General features: G+C 38.2%; 1 protein-coding gene across 2 annotated transcripts; it reads right to left on the reverse strand.

Moving 5' to 3' along the window:
• Positions 1 to 62: 62 nt before the first annotated feature.
• On the reverse strand, positions 63 to 13852 carry LOC127647348 (uncharacterized). Of its 2 annotated transcripts, XM_052131537.1 has the most exons (3): positions 13428 to 13852; positions 9441 to 9490; positions 63 to 2631 (listed from the first exon to the last, which is right to left on the reverse strand). In XM_052131537.1, exon 3 carries the CDS (start codon positions 2610 to 2612, stop codon positions 1152 to 1154), a length of 1461 nt encoding a protein of 486 aa, XP_051987497.1. In that variant the 5' UTR covers positions 2613 to 2631; positions 9441 to 9490; positions 13428 to 13852; the 3' UTR covers positions 63 to 1151. The 2 variants fall into 2 exon arrangements, with proteins under 2 accessions (XP_051987497.1, XP_051987498.1); XM_052131538.1 differs by lacking the exon at positions 9441 to 9490.
• Positions 13853 to 14787: the final 935 nt, after the last annotated feature.

Raw genomic sequence — 14787 nt, forward strand, 5'->3', positions numbered from 1 at the left:
TAGACATCCTCTGTTGTTGCTTTTTTATTAACAAAAAATAGAACTACCTTTAAAAGGTTTTATTTTCATATACAAAAGTATCTACTTTACAAAGATTACAAGTAATACTTAATTACAATGACTCAATATAAAAAATGACATCAAACCCACTTACAGCTGAACTCCATAACTTTCTTCATACAGTGAACAGGTATACTGACAAAAGCTCTTGTCATCCCATTTTGTACAGTATATTTGTACTATACCGTTTGTGTGCGTAATGTCAGTCGTCAGTAGGAACTGTCCAATGGTGAACAATAATTCTAAGATGCAAACGATACTGAATCCATGTGTGGCAGGTACTCGAAGATCACACATCCAGAGGGATATGAGAAAGCCTTCATCTAAAATAAAAAATTATGCTGGCCAATAACAAGTCCTCAAATTGTTGTTCTTATAAATACACATATACAGGAATGCATACTTGCATTTATGTATGTTTCACAAATTGTACATTTATAAAGAAATATATTAATATCAAGTACTTATGCTTAGATACTACCTAAAAAGAAATAACTTATTGTCTGTATACTATAGATACAATAAAACAACTGCACTGTAACACAGCATCAGAATTTTTTTTTTTTTTAACTCAATCATTCTGACATTAATCATTGAGGTTTCCTTGTTTGGGTGAGTATACAGTTAGCAAACTGGCCTACTTAGGGATGGTAGATACACAGTAGACCAGATGGATGACAGCAAACTTAAAATGAGCCATGATAAATGCTCCAGGAGAACTTAAGATGGAAGAGAAAGTGTACACTAGAAAATAGCTTTAGAAGATCTAGAATGCAGTGCACAATTTTGCGCTACTTTTATGGTATGTTTTGGCCTTTTTGGAGTTTGACAGTGTGGAACACCATTCTCTTTCATTATAAAGTTAAGAATAGCCTGTGGATATTTCCTAAACATCTCCTTTTGTGCATATGAAAAGTCATATGGCATTCAAGTGACAAAACATCATTTTTGTGTTAACAATCCCTCAATGGGACATTGGGGTACAGTGATATGTTTTTGTAGAGTGATATGCAGGAACATCTGGAAAAGGAATTCCCCTCATAGTGGACAGACTGATATGTGCACTGGAGGAACAGAACTGACAGTCGAGATTATCTGTACCTTTTCTCTTCTCGCTGCCTTCCCCTCTCTGTGTTGTATGTTCCTCTAGTGAGCAGCACACACACACAGGATGAGTCAATACGGATCCACCTCCAGCCTATTCTCTTATTGTCATCAGAGGTAAGCGCGCGCACAAACGACTGCTTGGTTTCACACTTACTCATCCAGTGTCTCTTATCCACCCCCAAGCAGCTGGCCCCCTCCACCCCTTGCCCTTCCCCTGTACCCTGCTGAGATGGCTTACGGCACCTCGTTTCATAGAAGTACTGCTTTAGCGGGCCCGTCTGGGTTTGGACCTCTGGCAGCACCGTGACCGTTTTGCTCCGGAGATCTATTGCGGACTTCTTATCCGTCACCCACACGTTTTCGGCCTCGCATACTGAACGTTCGCGGCCTTGTGCGCCGTGGCCAATTTGTCGCTTGTGGCGGACTAGTGTGTTTGGGTCATTGGAGAATGTGAATGAAGAAGAGAGACCATCAGAATCAGAGAGACCTAACAGTAAGTTCCTGTACGTCTCTCGGTCACCTCCCTGTTTGGATGGGGTTAAGTCCATCAAGTGGTTTTCCTCTACATCATCACCCATCAAGCCCAACTCTAGCATTAAGAGCAAAGGTGGGTGTTTGGGTGGGGAAAGGGCAGGGGAGAAGAGAACCCGGGGATGGGCGTCCAGTAAAAGCATCTGATCATCTTCCCGTAGGCCTACGTCATCCAGCCCAAAGCCCAGTTTGGCTTTTAGCCCTTCCTCTAGCAACTTCATTGTCTTTACTCGATCTTGCTCTGCCAGCGTTCCTCCATTGCTGCCACCATCCGATTGCGAAACTTCCTGGATGGGAAATGTCTCCAGAGATATTTTTGTCATCTTAGAACCATCAAGAACCTCATCTTTCAGCATACTTCTGGTGTTCCTGTCATCTTTAAGAGAGTTCTCTGGCTTAGTACTGCTTTCTTCGAGAAACTGGCTAAGTTGATAGTATTTGAGAATATTATTGTTGTGGGAACGATCTCGGCTGGCATTTTTTTGTGATTTGTATTCCTTGTGATCATGTGACCTGGAGGCATCTTCTCTGGTAGTCCTACCTCCACCGGTGTGGTCCTGCTTTTTTGTGCTATTGTAAAATATGTGTTCTAGTAAATTATTTTCTTGATTTGCTTCATCCTTGGATATTTGGTTCTCCTCATTTGTAAATGTGCTGTCCATTACTTTGCTCTGCTCATGTGTATTAATTGTTCTATGAGGAGCGTTGTCATGTCTGCTGAAGTTCAAATTGTTGGTTTTGCTGTTGTTGTGTAAAGTAGCTTCATGGGAGCTATTGTCTACTGGCGAGTTGACCGGCATGCTGCTGTTGTTTCTGCCAGGCTCTATCGTCGCGGCAACAAGCCTGGGGACATGACTTTGAGGGAAAGGCAGGGCCGAGGCGATCACCATGGCAACCAGGGGAAGCCAGTGCATCACTCCCAAGACGTATCAACTACAAAGAAATTGATAAAAATAAAAATGGTTAGTTCATCCAAAAATTTAAAACCCTGTCATAATTAACTCACTCTTATGTTGTTAAAACCCTTTTTTCATTTTTTTGGTAGGTGGGATACAAAAGGGGATTTTAGGGAGAAAGTTTGCCTCAGTCACAATCAGTGTCATAAAAATGACTTTTTAACTTTGTGGCAATATTTGCCCCTTATGGTTGATTTTTCAGGGGCATGTTTTTCTAACCATATAAAACACAATATGTCGTCCATTAATTTAAATACTTACAATTAATAAATGCATCAAACTCTATTCTCAATCTGAATAATTATGTAGGATTTGAAGTATAAAATCAATGTAATAATATAAATAAAATACTTCAAAATGTATTCATTTTGCCACATTTTGAATTTCAAAAGGCATTTTTGTCAATTTTAGAGGCACTTTTGCTCCGAGCCCCCATTCATTTCTGACTCGTCACAATTTACTTTCTATTTTTTGGGGGGGTTTGTTTGGTCACTAAGGCTAACAAACATTTTTCATGTTCCATGGAAGACAAATATCGTTCAGGGTTTGAAACAACATGAAAGTGAGTAAATTATGACTAAAAATAAATTTTTATGTCTGTGTGAACTTTCCCTTTAAGATTACACAATGAACTGCATTCAGAATGGGCTGAATGCCATCTCATAAAAATAAGGTACAATAAGCCTAAAACTATTAAACTATAGATTTACTGCTTTGGCATGTGCCAGTGGAAAAAGATGCAAAATTGCAAGCAGCAGAATCATGTCTCTGAGTACAGGGAGAGTGCAACCGCAAACATGCTTCAAGATCGCCGGCTCTGGTTGGTCGGCACAGACGTGAGATCACTGGCTAGCCAATGTCTGGCAAAGCTCAATTTGAAATAAAGCCACTAACAATGTTGGTCTGATGCTGGCCTATTTTAACATGAAGCCACAAATAACTTGTGTGTAGAAAAGGTTGAAATCTCACAGTTTACAAGTTAAAACGACACGAGCATGACTGAGGGAAACAGAAAGATGCAGCTTTACTGTTGGTGGGAGAGCCAAAGAATAAATTCTAATTCAGAGGCCAAAGATTCATTAGGCTTCAAATGAATGCTCTGATTTGGTCTTAATTTGGAAACTTGAAAAGTCTGCTTAATATCTTATTTTATGTTCCACAGAAGAAAGTAAGTCATACGGTTTTGGAACAACATGAGGTTGAGTAAATGAAGACAGCATTTTCATTTAAAAAAAAACAATTTGTGTTAGTTTTCCTGTATCCTTTTTCCATATGTTTGACCTGATGGGCCACATTCACACACTTGTGTAACATGACTCTCAGCAATAGTGGGAATACTTCAGAGATTTGGGTAATTTATTGACAGGAACAGCAGAGTTCAGCAGTCTTCTCTCTAAGACAGTCATTGGAGTGGTAACTAGCCCGGTGGTAGTGAGTTATGTGTTTATTTAGTTGGGCTAGAGTAAAACTACACTGATGGATGATACATTTTCCTCTCTTCCTTTTACTTTCAGCATTCAATGAGCAAACACAGTTAACCACCAGGTGGAAGCAAAACCCCCAAACACAAACTGACCAATGTGAGCTCAGTCTCTGGTATAATAGATTTTCGTCAAACTGTACAATTGAGTATTGCACATACAGTGGTCCAAAAAATATTTGAAAAATAAAAATATATGGATACTGCATGATATCAAAAAAATATCAAACCAATTTTTTTAAAGATTGTCAGCAAAAGCACACTTTTCTGGCCAAAAAAAGTGCAAGTGCCTCTCCTTTCTTCATCACTCAGCACAACAACAACAGGACTGAAGAGGGATTTACCACATTGGACAATTTGACCATGTCACATTTAGTGTGACTAAACGGACGTGGATTGTAGTCATCTGGTCGACAAAACTAAAAGAAAGTGTATAGTCAAATTGTCCAACATTAAGGCAAGGTGTAAATCCCTCATCAGTCCTGTTGTTGTTGTGCTGAGTGATGAGGAAAGGAGAGGCACTTACAGAGCAGGAGAGTTCAAGAAAAGAAGAATGCTCAGAATGTCAGTGATGTGGCTTCAAGCGAGAAGGATCCTTCGAGAAAGGGGCTGAGTAAACCAATGTACACAGAATAAACGACTGGTTGTTTGAGGGGAGATAATCATTAGGCTCATAGGGAGAGAGAAGGCTAAAGTGTAGGAAAAATCCCACACTCGTAATAACACTGCCTCGCCCCGGACACCGTTTTCTAATAACACTCAAGCCAAACGAACACCAACAAGCACACAGTACACAATTGAGCCTGCGGACATATGCAGGGAAAGAATGCCACTAAACCATAAGTATAAGCAGTGGCGGGCCGTGCATTTACAGTCAAGGCCTTCAGTGTGATTCATGCCACTAAGAAAATACAGTTTCACAATGAATAAGACACCCTATGCCTTTGGGCATCTTTAATTATGTCACAGCTAGTAATACCAATCGACATTTTAAAAACACGTCCACGCATGAAAGCCAGAACTTGAAACGACACTTAATGCTCAAACAAACCCAATTTGAAATGCAGCATGACTGTTTTGTGAAATGAACGTCTCCCGAACAGACATTCAAAAATCATAATTTTTCAAAGAATCTACCAAGTAGTCTATAATATCTAATAATATTTGCTATTTAAATGTTGCTTGCAATACATTTCGTTTCGTCAGGGTACACGGTTATGCTGCGTTCCATTCAAGTTGGATGTGGGATATTCCTACTTAATATCTCTGAAGATGAATGCAATTCAATCCCCGATATTCAGAACTGCAACACTCCCGTTTTCCAACACTCCACTATCACGCTTAGCAGAGGTTTGACTCTCATTAGAGATGTCTCCTAGCAACCCAACTGATAAACAATGCTGCAGCGCTAGCATTTGTACTTCAGGTGTACGATTATCAAAAGAGATTATAATGTGTTATACACCTGTTTCTGCAGATGTTTGTTAAACAAGCTTTAATATCATGTAATGTGGAAACAAACTCATTTATCAATATTATTTAATAAAGTGAATGTTTATCACCTACTTTGTATATCTCCCTGAGTGTCGACATGTTTGTGACATCATGCCCCTTCATCTCGGCTAAATCGGAGTTGAGAATTTCTGCACGAGCCTACAAGTTGTAATTCTGACTTCAAGATGCATGTCATTGCACCTTTCCTAGTAGGAATTTTTAAAATCCAACTTTCCGAGTTGAATGGAAAGCAGCAGCACTACTTCTGAAAACTTGATCTAACACTGAATGTTCAAACAGCCTAATCTACACTTAGCAACATCAGTTTTCTATAACAATGCAAAAAGCACTTACCAATTTACTTGAAGTGAGTTCAGTTCTCCTTTCCTGTTTAATAAATTAAGCAATCACACGGTCAAGCAGGACATCTCGTGTTTTTTTTAATCCATAAGGATCTCTTTCTCAATGGCGATTCCAGCAGTGATGACTATCGTCTTGTCAGCAAGATCTCGTGCTAGCTTTTATAAAACGTTTTATAAAATGTGATTGAGAATTCAGCACTGTGTATAAGTACGTATATACTTCCTGTTTACATTGATCATCAAAGCAGGTGTGCTATGTGCACAGCTTTATCGTTTATGTTCGTTATGATACCTGTATGCAAATACAATTTTTTTTACAGTGCTTGGAGGCAGAAACTGCATGTTCTCATAATACATTTTACAGGCATGTTCGCAGATATTTTTACAGTCAGGTGTTCTTTCACACGTACACATGATGTAGGTAGAATCATATTTTATGCACTCGTAAACTGAGAAATGCCAATATATAAATAAATGTGGCACTAAATCCATGCATGTTGTTGACAGATAAAGGAGTGGAAGTATAGAAAGTTGAAAACCAGACATACCTGTATATCCATCATGGACCATGTTCAGCAATGGTCGCACACTTTAAACCCTAACGTTGTCATTACTGGAAAAATCCAAAAGTTGTCTTAATTAAACATAACTTAAATATAAATGTACTTATTTATATTTACAAAACTATAGATTTTAAGTGTAAATAACTCAAAATATTGAGTACAAAATTGAAATATTCCAAAATTGGGGAATACCCATTCTCTTTGAATTATTAAATGATGTTAAGGGAACTTATGGGGACATTTAAATAGTTGTTATTAAGAATTTGCAGATGTTTTTGCTTTCTTTTAGTATTACTCATGTCGTTTTGTTGCAAATATTTTTTCATGTGATGTCACTATTAGGGTGATCTGTGTCCCCTTTGGTCAAGTTGGACTTTATTTCAGTTCTCCCTGTGCATGTGCAACTGAAGTACAGGTATGCATTTCATTGGTGAATTAAGTTTATTCAATGATTGACCAAGAATTGCTTATCTTCTTTATTTGAGCTCTGTTATTCCAATTTTGAACTAAAATTGTTAAGTTGAAACAACATTTAAATCGCAAATCTGAGTTAAGTCTACTTGCATCTAGTTATCTTAACTTAAATAGTTAAGTTCAGTCAATATGAACACCGAGTTGAGTGAACTTAAGTATGCAAGTTTTTTTTTTTTTTCAAATATAAATTCAAAAGAATTGACCACCTAGGCAAAACAAGTGTTATTCCGACAATGTGTGTGTGTGTGTGTGTGTGTGTGTGTGCATTCAGTGTAATTTTCAGGTCATTCCACATGATGGTCAATTTTGTGAACAACACACCAGCAATTTAAAAAGTAAATATTTTCCTAATTTTAAAGAGTGGTAATGACTTATAAAAAAGGTCATTTGCATGCTGCTGTATGATGTCACTTCTGGTCCATGAACACTTTTTAAATAAAAGTCTCAAAAAGTCTTTTTCTTGACAAATGCACCGCATGGAATTTCTTTAAATAGATTTTCAAAAACTATGAAATATATACATATACCTAAAAATCATGGGAAAGTTAAAAGTAGATATACAACAAATACAGTGCATACATGCTATTTAAAAAAAAAATTATCATAAAAAAAGATGGAAAGATGGATCCTTGTTGGTCTCCCAGTCTGCAGGTGGGATTTTTGGCTGGTTTTAGAGCGGTTTTAGGCTTTTCAGGTAGTCAGGATTGAAGACCTTCTTTAATCAGCTAAAATAAGCTGAAATCAGCTAAGACTAATGAGTTCAAATAAAAGCAAGCAGGCATTGTTGTGGTTGAAGGCAGTATGTGTGTGTACACACTTAAGTTAAAAGGGTGTAGTACATGTGTATATGTGCTCTTTCAAAGGAAGACTTGTCGGTTAATGTGCATGTTTGCTTTGGAGTGCGAACACAAGCAGTGGGGCTGGCACAAGCACACACATGTGCAGAACACATTTCGGTAGTCGCTGGGCGACATGCAGAAGCACTTCACTACCACGTTCCATTTGCAGCAATGGCATGCGTCACAAACTCTACCATCCAGACCCATCGAGCGGCCCTGCACTCTCTCTCCTTACCTTACACACTCGCTATAGCACCCACTCAAAAATGAGCTCTCTATATCCAAGATCACACAAACAAACTTCAAGATCCTCAACACAAACACGATGAACCCACGTGTTTTCACCTGATCTTATACACTCTAACTCTACAGCCCTACCTCAAGGGAACCCACGCACACACGTCTCTTTAATCTGAACCCGCTACTCCCACTCACATGACAAGTGTAATCTATGATCTTTCAGACAAAAGCCATCTTAGACAAAAACTCTGGGCTCTCCCACCATGTGCGATTCTTAGCTCCACACCACTGAAAAACTTAAGCCTGTTTTATAAATAACTTCTTTATAAGATTAACTGTTTAACGCCGTCACAAAACTTGCCTGTCAAATCAATTATTGCAGATGTATGGCTTTTATTATACACAGTGTTGGGGAGTAACAGAATACATATAACGGGATTACGCATTTAAAATACAAAATATAAGTAACTGTATTCCACTACAGTTACAATTTAAATAATTGGTCATTAGAATACAGTTACATTCAAAAAGTATTTTGATTACTGAAGAGATTACTTTGCATTTTATTGTAATTTGTTTCATTTAATATCTAGTCCTTTCAGATGAAAAAACATTTATACATATAAATGATGCGATCCAAAGTGCATTTGAACAGCGGTGAAACACTTATGCGTTACATTCATACGAGCAGACAGAGAAGTAAGTTTGAAGTAAGTTTGGAGCAGAGGAAATAGAAATAAAACTTGTGTAAATTGTCAGATTTACGTCAAGCTAAAATGCTATTTCTATCCATTTTACATGCACATGTTACCAGGGATAATCATATTTTTTATCAAGAAAATTCAAGTTGGATCATAATTTCTTTTTTCTAGTAAGACATTTGATATAAGGGCAAATTCTTGATATAAAAAGTTTTCCTGTAAAAATATCAAAAAATCCTTAAAACAAGATCCATTTGATTAATCTTGTTTTAGAAACAACACTGCATAAGATATTTAGGTTTTTCAGAGAATGTATTTTTAACGTGTATTTTGTCTTACAATTTTTTATAGTCAAAACAAGTGAAAAAATCTACCAGTGCTGAAGAAGTAATCCAAAGTATTTAGAATATGTTACTGATCTTGAGTAATCTAATGGAATAAGTTACAAATTACATTATTCAGCATGTATTCTGTAATCTGTAGTGGAACACATTTCAAAAGTAACACTCCCAACCCTGATTATACAGCATATCCTCTCCAATCTGAACAAAAGCATGAGTCATTATAGACATTCTACAATCCCCCTGTTGAGCCTTGACATGTCTGATGATTTTGGAATTTCATCCCACTCACCCTATACACTCTGCCATAAGCATCCGACGCACCTCACTGTCGAATCTCTCCTATAAAAGTCACAAAAAATACGAAAGTAAATAAAAATAACATAGATGACAGGTAAAAGTTAATGTTAAAAGGGTCATATCATGAAAAGTATAATTTCACATGTTTTTTTTAATAAATAAGTTCAATGTAAACTGACATACTATAACTTAATAAGCTTTCCTAAATTGGCTTTACTCAAGCAAAAAACAATTTTTTGCCCATTACACTAATTTTGCGTTGCATGTATTGATGTTTTTTTTTTGCATTAGGAATAAGCTGATTTTTGATTGTTATTAGCGTACTAATGTACATGTAAATACACTCAATATTTGGGTTTGTGCAATTTGGCCTGCCTTGTCACAGTAAAGAAATATGGAGAATGTCAATACTGTTATTCCAATTTGTAACTATCAATTAAAGTATCCTTTCAAAGGATTCTAATGTTAGGAAAGTATGGCTTAAGTTCACTTTTTACAAGCTTCCTGTTCACGTCAGTCTGACTTCAACAGTTTTGGGGCACGTTTCAGCATGGATTGCTTAGTTAACTTGCACAATATAATACAGGCCTTGCAAAAAGGCTGTTATTGAATGATGTGGCTGCACCAACTATAATGAACCTGACAGCAAACCTGAAAATTGTGAGTAAGTGTTGTTGCTCATTTCACAAACAATTTCACGGTGCCCGCATGTTGCTTTCCAAAGTACACTACCCTGACTGCAATCGAATATGAACATGTTCGACACATGCCCATTACAGCTGCTTTCTGATACTCTTTTAGTACAGTCAGTGGCAGGCCCATACGCAGATGATGCGCACAGACGAGGACCGCATCCGCCTGTCGAGAAAATCTGCAGAGCACTTGAGCACTGAACACCTACAGCCAGATTTCTAACAGCATGTACTCTGAATGCACCGAATGCGTATGCGCCTGGAATTATTTGCACTAATTAGTGGGTCCACAAGGTGGCAACACTCACCGTTGAGCTGTTGCTGTCACAATGAAGTGCTAGAAGATGTAATTGTTGCTAAACAACAAAAGACATGGAAACGACAACAGTGGATGTTGCACTTCAAGAACGTGTGAGGTCAGGAGATACCTGCATTTGTGTAACTCGAGTCTGAAGGAATATAAAGATATCTTTATGGGTCTAAACTCTTGAAGAGTAATAGTCCAGTATCTCATTGCAGCCGTAGTGCACATGCGCTAACAGCCTGTCTATGAGCGCAAAGTAAATGGAGTATACTTTGCAAGGGTATGCGTTCGACTGTACACACTGTGTTCGATGTCAAAACCAAAGTCTACTTTGGGCTTAAGGGTCAGAGAGGGTAGAAAATGGTCCTATAAAACTACATTGTACCTTCTAAGTCTTTAGTGCAAACATTTTACTAACATTAGAAATGTAAATCAGGGAAAGAAATGATAATAAAATTTTGATATGATGATCCCTTTAATAATAGTGAAAAACAAGGAGTCCACCACTGGAGTCGCGAGTTTGAATCCAGGGCATGCTGAGTGACTCCAGCCAGGTCTCCTAAGCAACCAAATTGACCCAGTTGCTAGGGATGGTAGAGTCACATGGGGTAACCTCCTCATGGTCACGATTAATGGTTCTCGCTCTCAAGGGGGCGCAAGGTAAGTTGTGTGTGGATCGTGGACAGTAGCATGAGCCTCCACATGCTGTGAGTCTCCGCGGTGTCATGCACAGTGAGCCACATGATAAGATGCACGGATCGACTGTCTCAGAAGCAGTGGCAACTGAAACTTGTCCTCAGCAACCCGGATTGAGGTAACCGTGCCACCACAAAGACCTACTTAGCAGTGGGAATTGGGCATTCCAAATTGGGGAGAAATTGTAAAACTGTGAAAAACAATAGTCATTTTTCATAGAAGGATGCTGCTTACATTCCTTCTTGACTTATTTTCTTGAAAGACAGTGAAGATAGAATTTTACCTTTATCACTGACCCTTCTCTTTCTCATAAATGACTTGTTGTCTCTTTAAATATTTGTTTAAAAAAATTCAGCATACTGTACAGGCAGTGTTGTGGGTTTAATTTGAACAATCTGATAGTAAATTCCTTTTAACACTGATTTAAAAAGAAATGCGTTACTGGTGGGGACTCCCTTCCAAACACTGAACAATCTACACTTATGTGCACAGGTGTTTCTGATGAGTTAGAAGTAGTGCTGTAACACTGTTGATAAATCAGTATCCGACCACATCAAATGGCTACCACAAACTCAGCTACACATTCCACTTTTCCCAAACACTTTCCGATGTTCTCCATCTGCACTTTTCTTCTTTCTGTCTGAGAAAAAATACTTTTAGTCTGCTTCAAATCCTGTATGGATAATATACTTGTTGCAACAATTGAGTTCACAGCTAATTTCAGAACTCAACATTCTCATCTGTTTCTTTAAGTTCTTAAAGGGAAATGTTGTCTGTCATAATTTACTCTCCCTCATGTTGTTCCAAACCCATATAACTTTTCTGTCTTCTATTATTTTGTCTCCCTTGTAAATATCATGTGTGGAAAGTAAGGTATTAAAGGGATAGTTCAAACAAACATAAAAACTGTCACCATTTACTCTCAAAACTTGTATTTCTTCTGTGGAGAATAAATGAGATGTTAGGTAGCATGACAGCCTCAGACACCATTCACTTACATTGCATGGAAAAAAGGTGCAATGAAAGTGAATGGTGACTGAGACTAACATACTACCTAACATCTCATTTGTGCTCCACAGAAGAAATACAAGTTTTGAGAGTAAATGATGACAGTTATCATGTTTGGGTCTCTTTAATACCTTACATTCCACATATGGTATTTACAAGAGAGGCAAAATAGTTACAAGGTTTGTCATTTTATAAACAAAGGTTGTGTACGCTTGTTTTTTCTTCTTCTGTTTTTATAGGTTAGTTGGACAGGTAAATGACAGGATGTGTAAATGTGTTAATTATTGCTTCAGTGGCTATGGTAAACACATTAACACCGAGCTACTTCTCTTGCATGTAGGTCTCTACATCCCTTTGTGTATACTTCCTCCATAGACTAACTTCAATAATAGTTGAATGTATGATTCAACAAGCCATTCTCAGGTAAGAGTTCACACAACACCACAAACAAAACACACCTCTTTCTCAGTTAAATAAGCCCTCAATCATCCAGTACTGAAATGAAAACCTCTTTTGTCAGAGTTGCAAGACAAAGCAAATAACCCATGCATTTAAAATATATTACAATGTATTCCATATTAAGTTATGGGGGGTATGCAGACATAAATAAAGATGAAAAATAATGATGAATGCTAAAAGAACAACCCTGGACAACACCTTTAGTGACACTCGCTTCGATGCTATAACTTTTACACTGTAAAAATGATAAGATACTCGAGGCACCATTTGGGGGTTCCTCAGCTGAAACCGGCGGAACCATCTGGAGGTCCTCCAGACACCATTCATAGCAGCCTCAAATATCCTAGTAACATTCTCAAGGAATTTCAAGATACATTTCAAAAGCCTCGAAGGCTTTTCCTTTATAATGATTAGGTTACTGAAGGAACAATTAACAGTGTCTAGATTCTTGTAGGAGTAAGTTTCCCAGAGATCTCAAAGGGTGTCTACAAGATGTTCTCCAAAGATAAAGCGTGCGTTACATTGGTTGGAACGGTCTTTGAAAAATGTATGAAATCAAGTCTTTTGCTATTTAACCAAAGTTTTCACCAGTTTCAAAGCCATAAGGCCTGAGCGAAGCGCTTCTCGAGATAGTTTGAATTCAGACTGTCAACGTGTGTGATCAACACCTGTCTCGCGTTAAATTTACCTGTTACAAAATCGGGGGGAGAGAGAGAGAAACTGCATCCGTCAGTACGCCACGTCAGATGCTATCGGCATAAAACTTTTAATAGTAAACGACACAATCTTTTTTTAATATACTTGAAGGAAAGGCACCTACCGTTTAGGTGAGTTTCGGGCCACACGTATTTTCGGCGAACACCACATTGATTACCACAGTCCGCGAAGCTCACCCAAAAACGAGCGAACTTTCAATGCACCTCAACGACGCTCGCTTCAAATAGTCTCCAATATCACCGCCAAAGTCCACTTTGGGTAGGTCCAATAGATCTATTTCCACATGACAGAGAAGTTATCGGCTGTTAATGCACCTTTTCTTCTCACCTCTGACTTAAAGTGCGATTCTGAAGAACTGTGTTTAATTAGCATTATCCGAGCAATAATACACACATGCGTGTATGAGCATGAGTCCAGCTTTTCCAGACGCTCAAATCGCCGACTCGAGCTACATTTGACCGTTTTAGACTCTTTAAATCTGAAATCGAAGTTCAAATGGTTATTTAAGTGGATGCAGGAAAACCTCTAGCGAAGAGAAAGTCGGAGTTGTGCATTATGGTATCTTCATGGAAGGCGGTGAGGGGACAAGAGCCAATTGGGAGTGAAAGAGGGCTGGTTTAGAAGAAGAGGAATGGACAGAGTGAAAGAAGACATTATGGTGGATGAAAAAAAAAGGATGAGGACCATATGCTGGCTGTGGGTGTAGAGTTCTCAACTCATGATAAAACAAAAAAAAAAGAGAGTAGAAAACCACTAATTGTGAAAATCTAATGGATAAGGTGGATTGATTTATTCTCTGTTGATTTGGCATAAGCTCATATTAATCACCCCGAGCAAGAACATCGCACACCTTTTTTATTTCCATAGAGTTTTATCCAAAAAATTCTATCAGTTTGAGGGGTTTTAGGTCTCAAGGGCTGGATTTTTTTTTGGACCAACTCTTGAATTAGGGGGCAATTTGTTAAATCAATTTCCTCTGGAGATTTTTTACAGCATCGACTGCCAACCAGCCATTCGTTTTTATTGCAGGAGAGGTATGTAAGATCTCTCATTCTTTATCCATCTCTCTCGCTCTCCCCTTCTTTTACCTATCTGAAATTTCCATCCCACCAAAACCCATTTCCCCAGAAAGTTTAAAAAGATGAAAGGATAAGGAAAAGAAAGGAAACAAAGGAGAGACGTGTTGTGTTACAACCCTGCCCCTGTGAGACTGTCCGTGAAAGAGTTAGGGGATGAGAGAGATGGGGGAGAGAATAAGAGAACAAGAGGGGTACAAGAAAAGAGGTTTTCAAAAGAGGAGTGGGGAGCCATTGGGGAACTTCATATTTATAACGCAGGTGAGCACGCACACACAAACACACACTTATACAAAGCTCATTGAGGTCTTAAATGCGGTCCGGCCCCTTCATATCTTCGCTCCTGTCCTCTCCTGATGCTGTTCCTCCCACTTGGCATTTAGTGTC

Source organism: Xyrauchen texanus, chromosome 8 (assembly GCF_025860055.1).
Source record: "Xyrauchen texanus isolate HMW12.3.18 chromosome 8, RBS_HiC_50CHRs, whole genome shotgun sequence".
NCBI classification, from domain to species: Eukaryota; Metazoa; Chordata; class Actinopteri; order Cypriniformes; family Catostomidae; genus Xyrauchen; species Xyrauchen texanus.

Excerpts from the sequence above, each read along its gene's own strand:
- LOC127647348 (XM_052131538.1), bottom strand. The coding sequence starts at position 2,612 with ATGCACTGGCTTCCCCTGGTTGCCATGGTGATCGCCTCGGCCCTGCCT.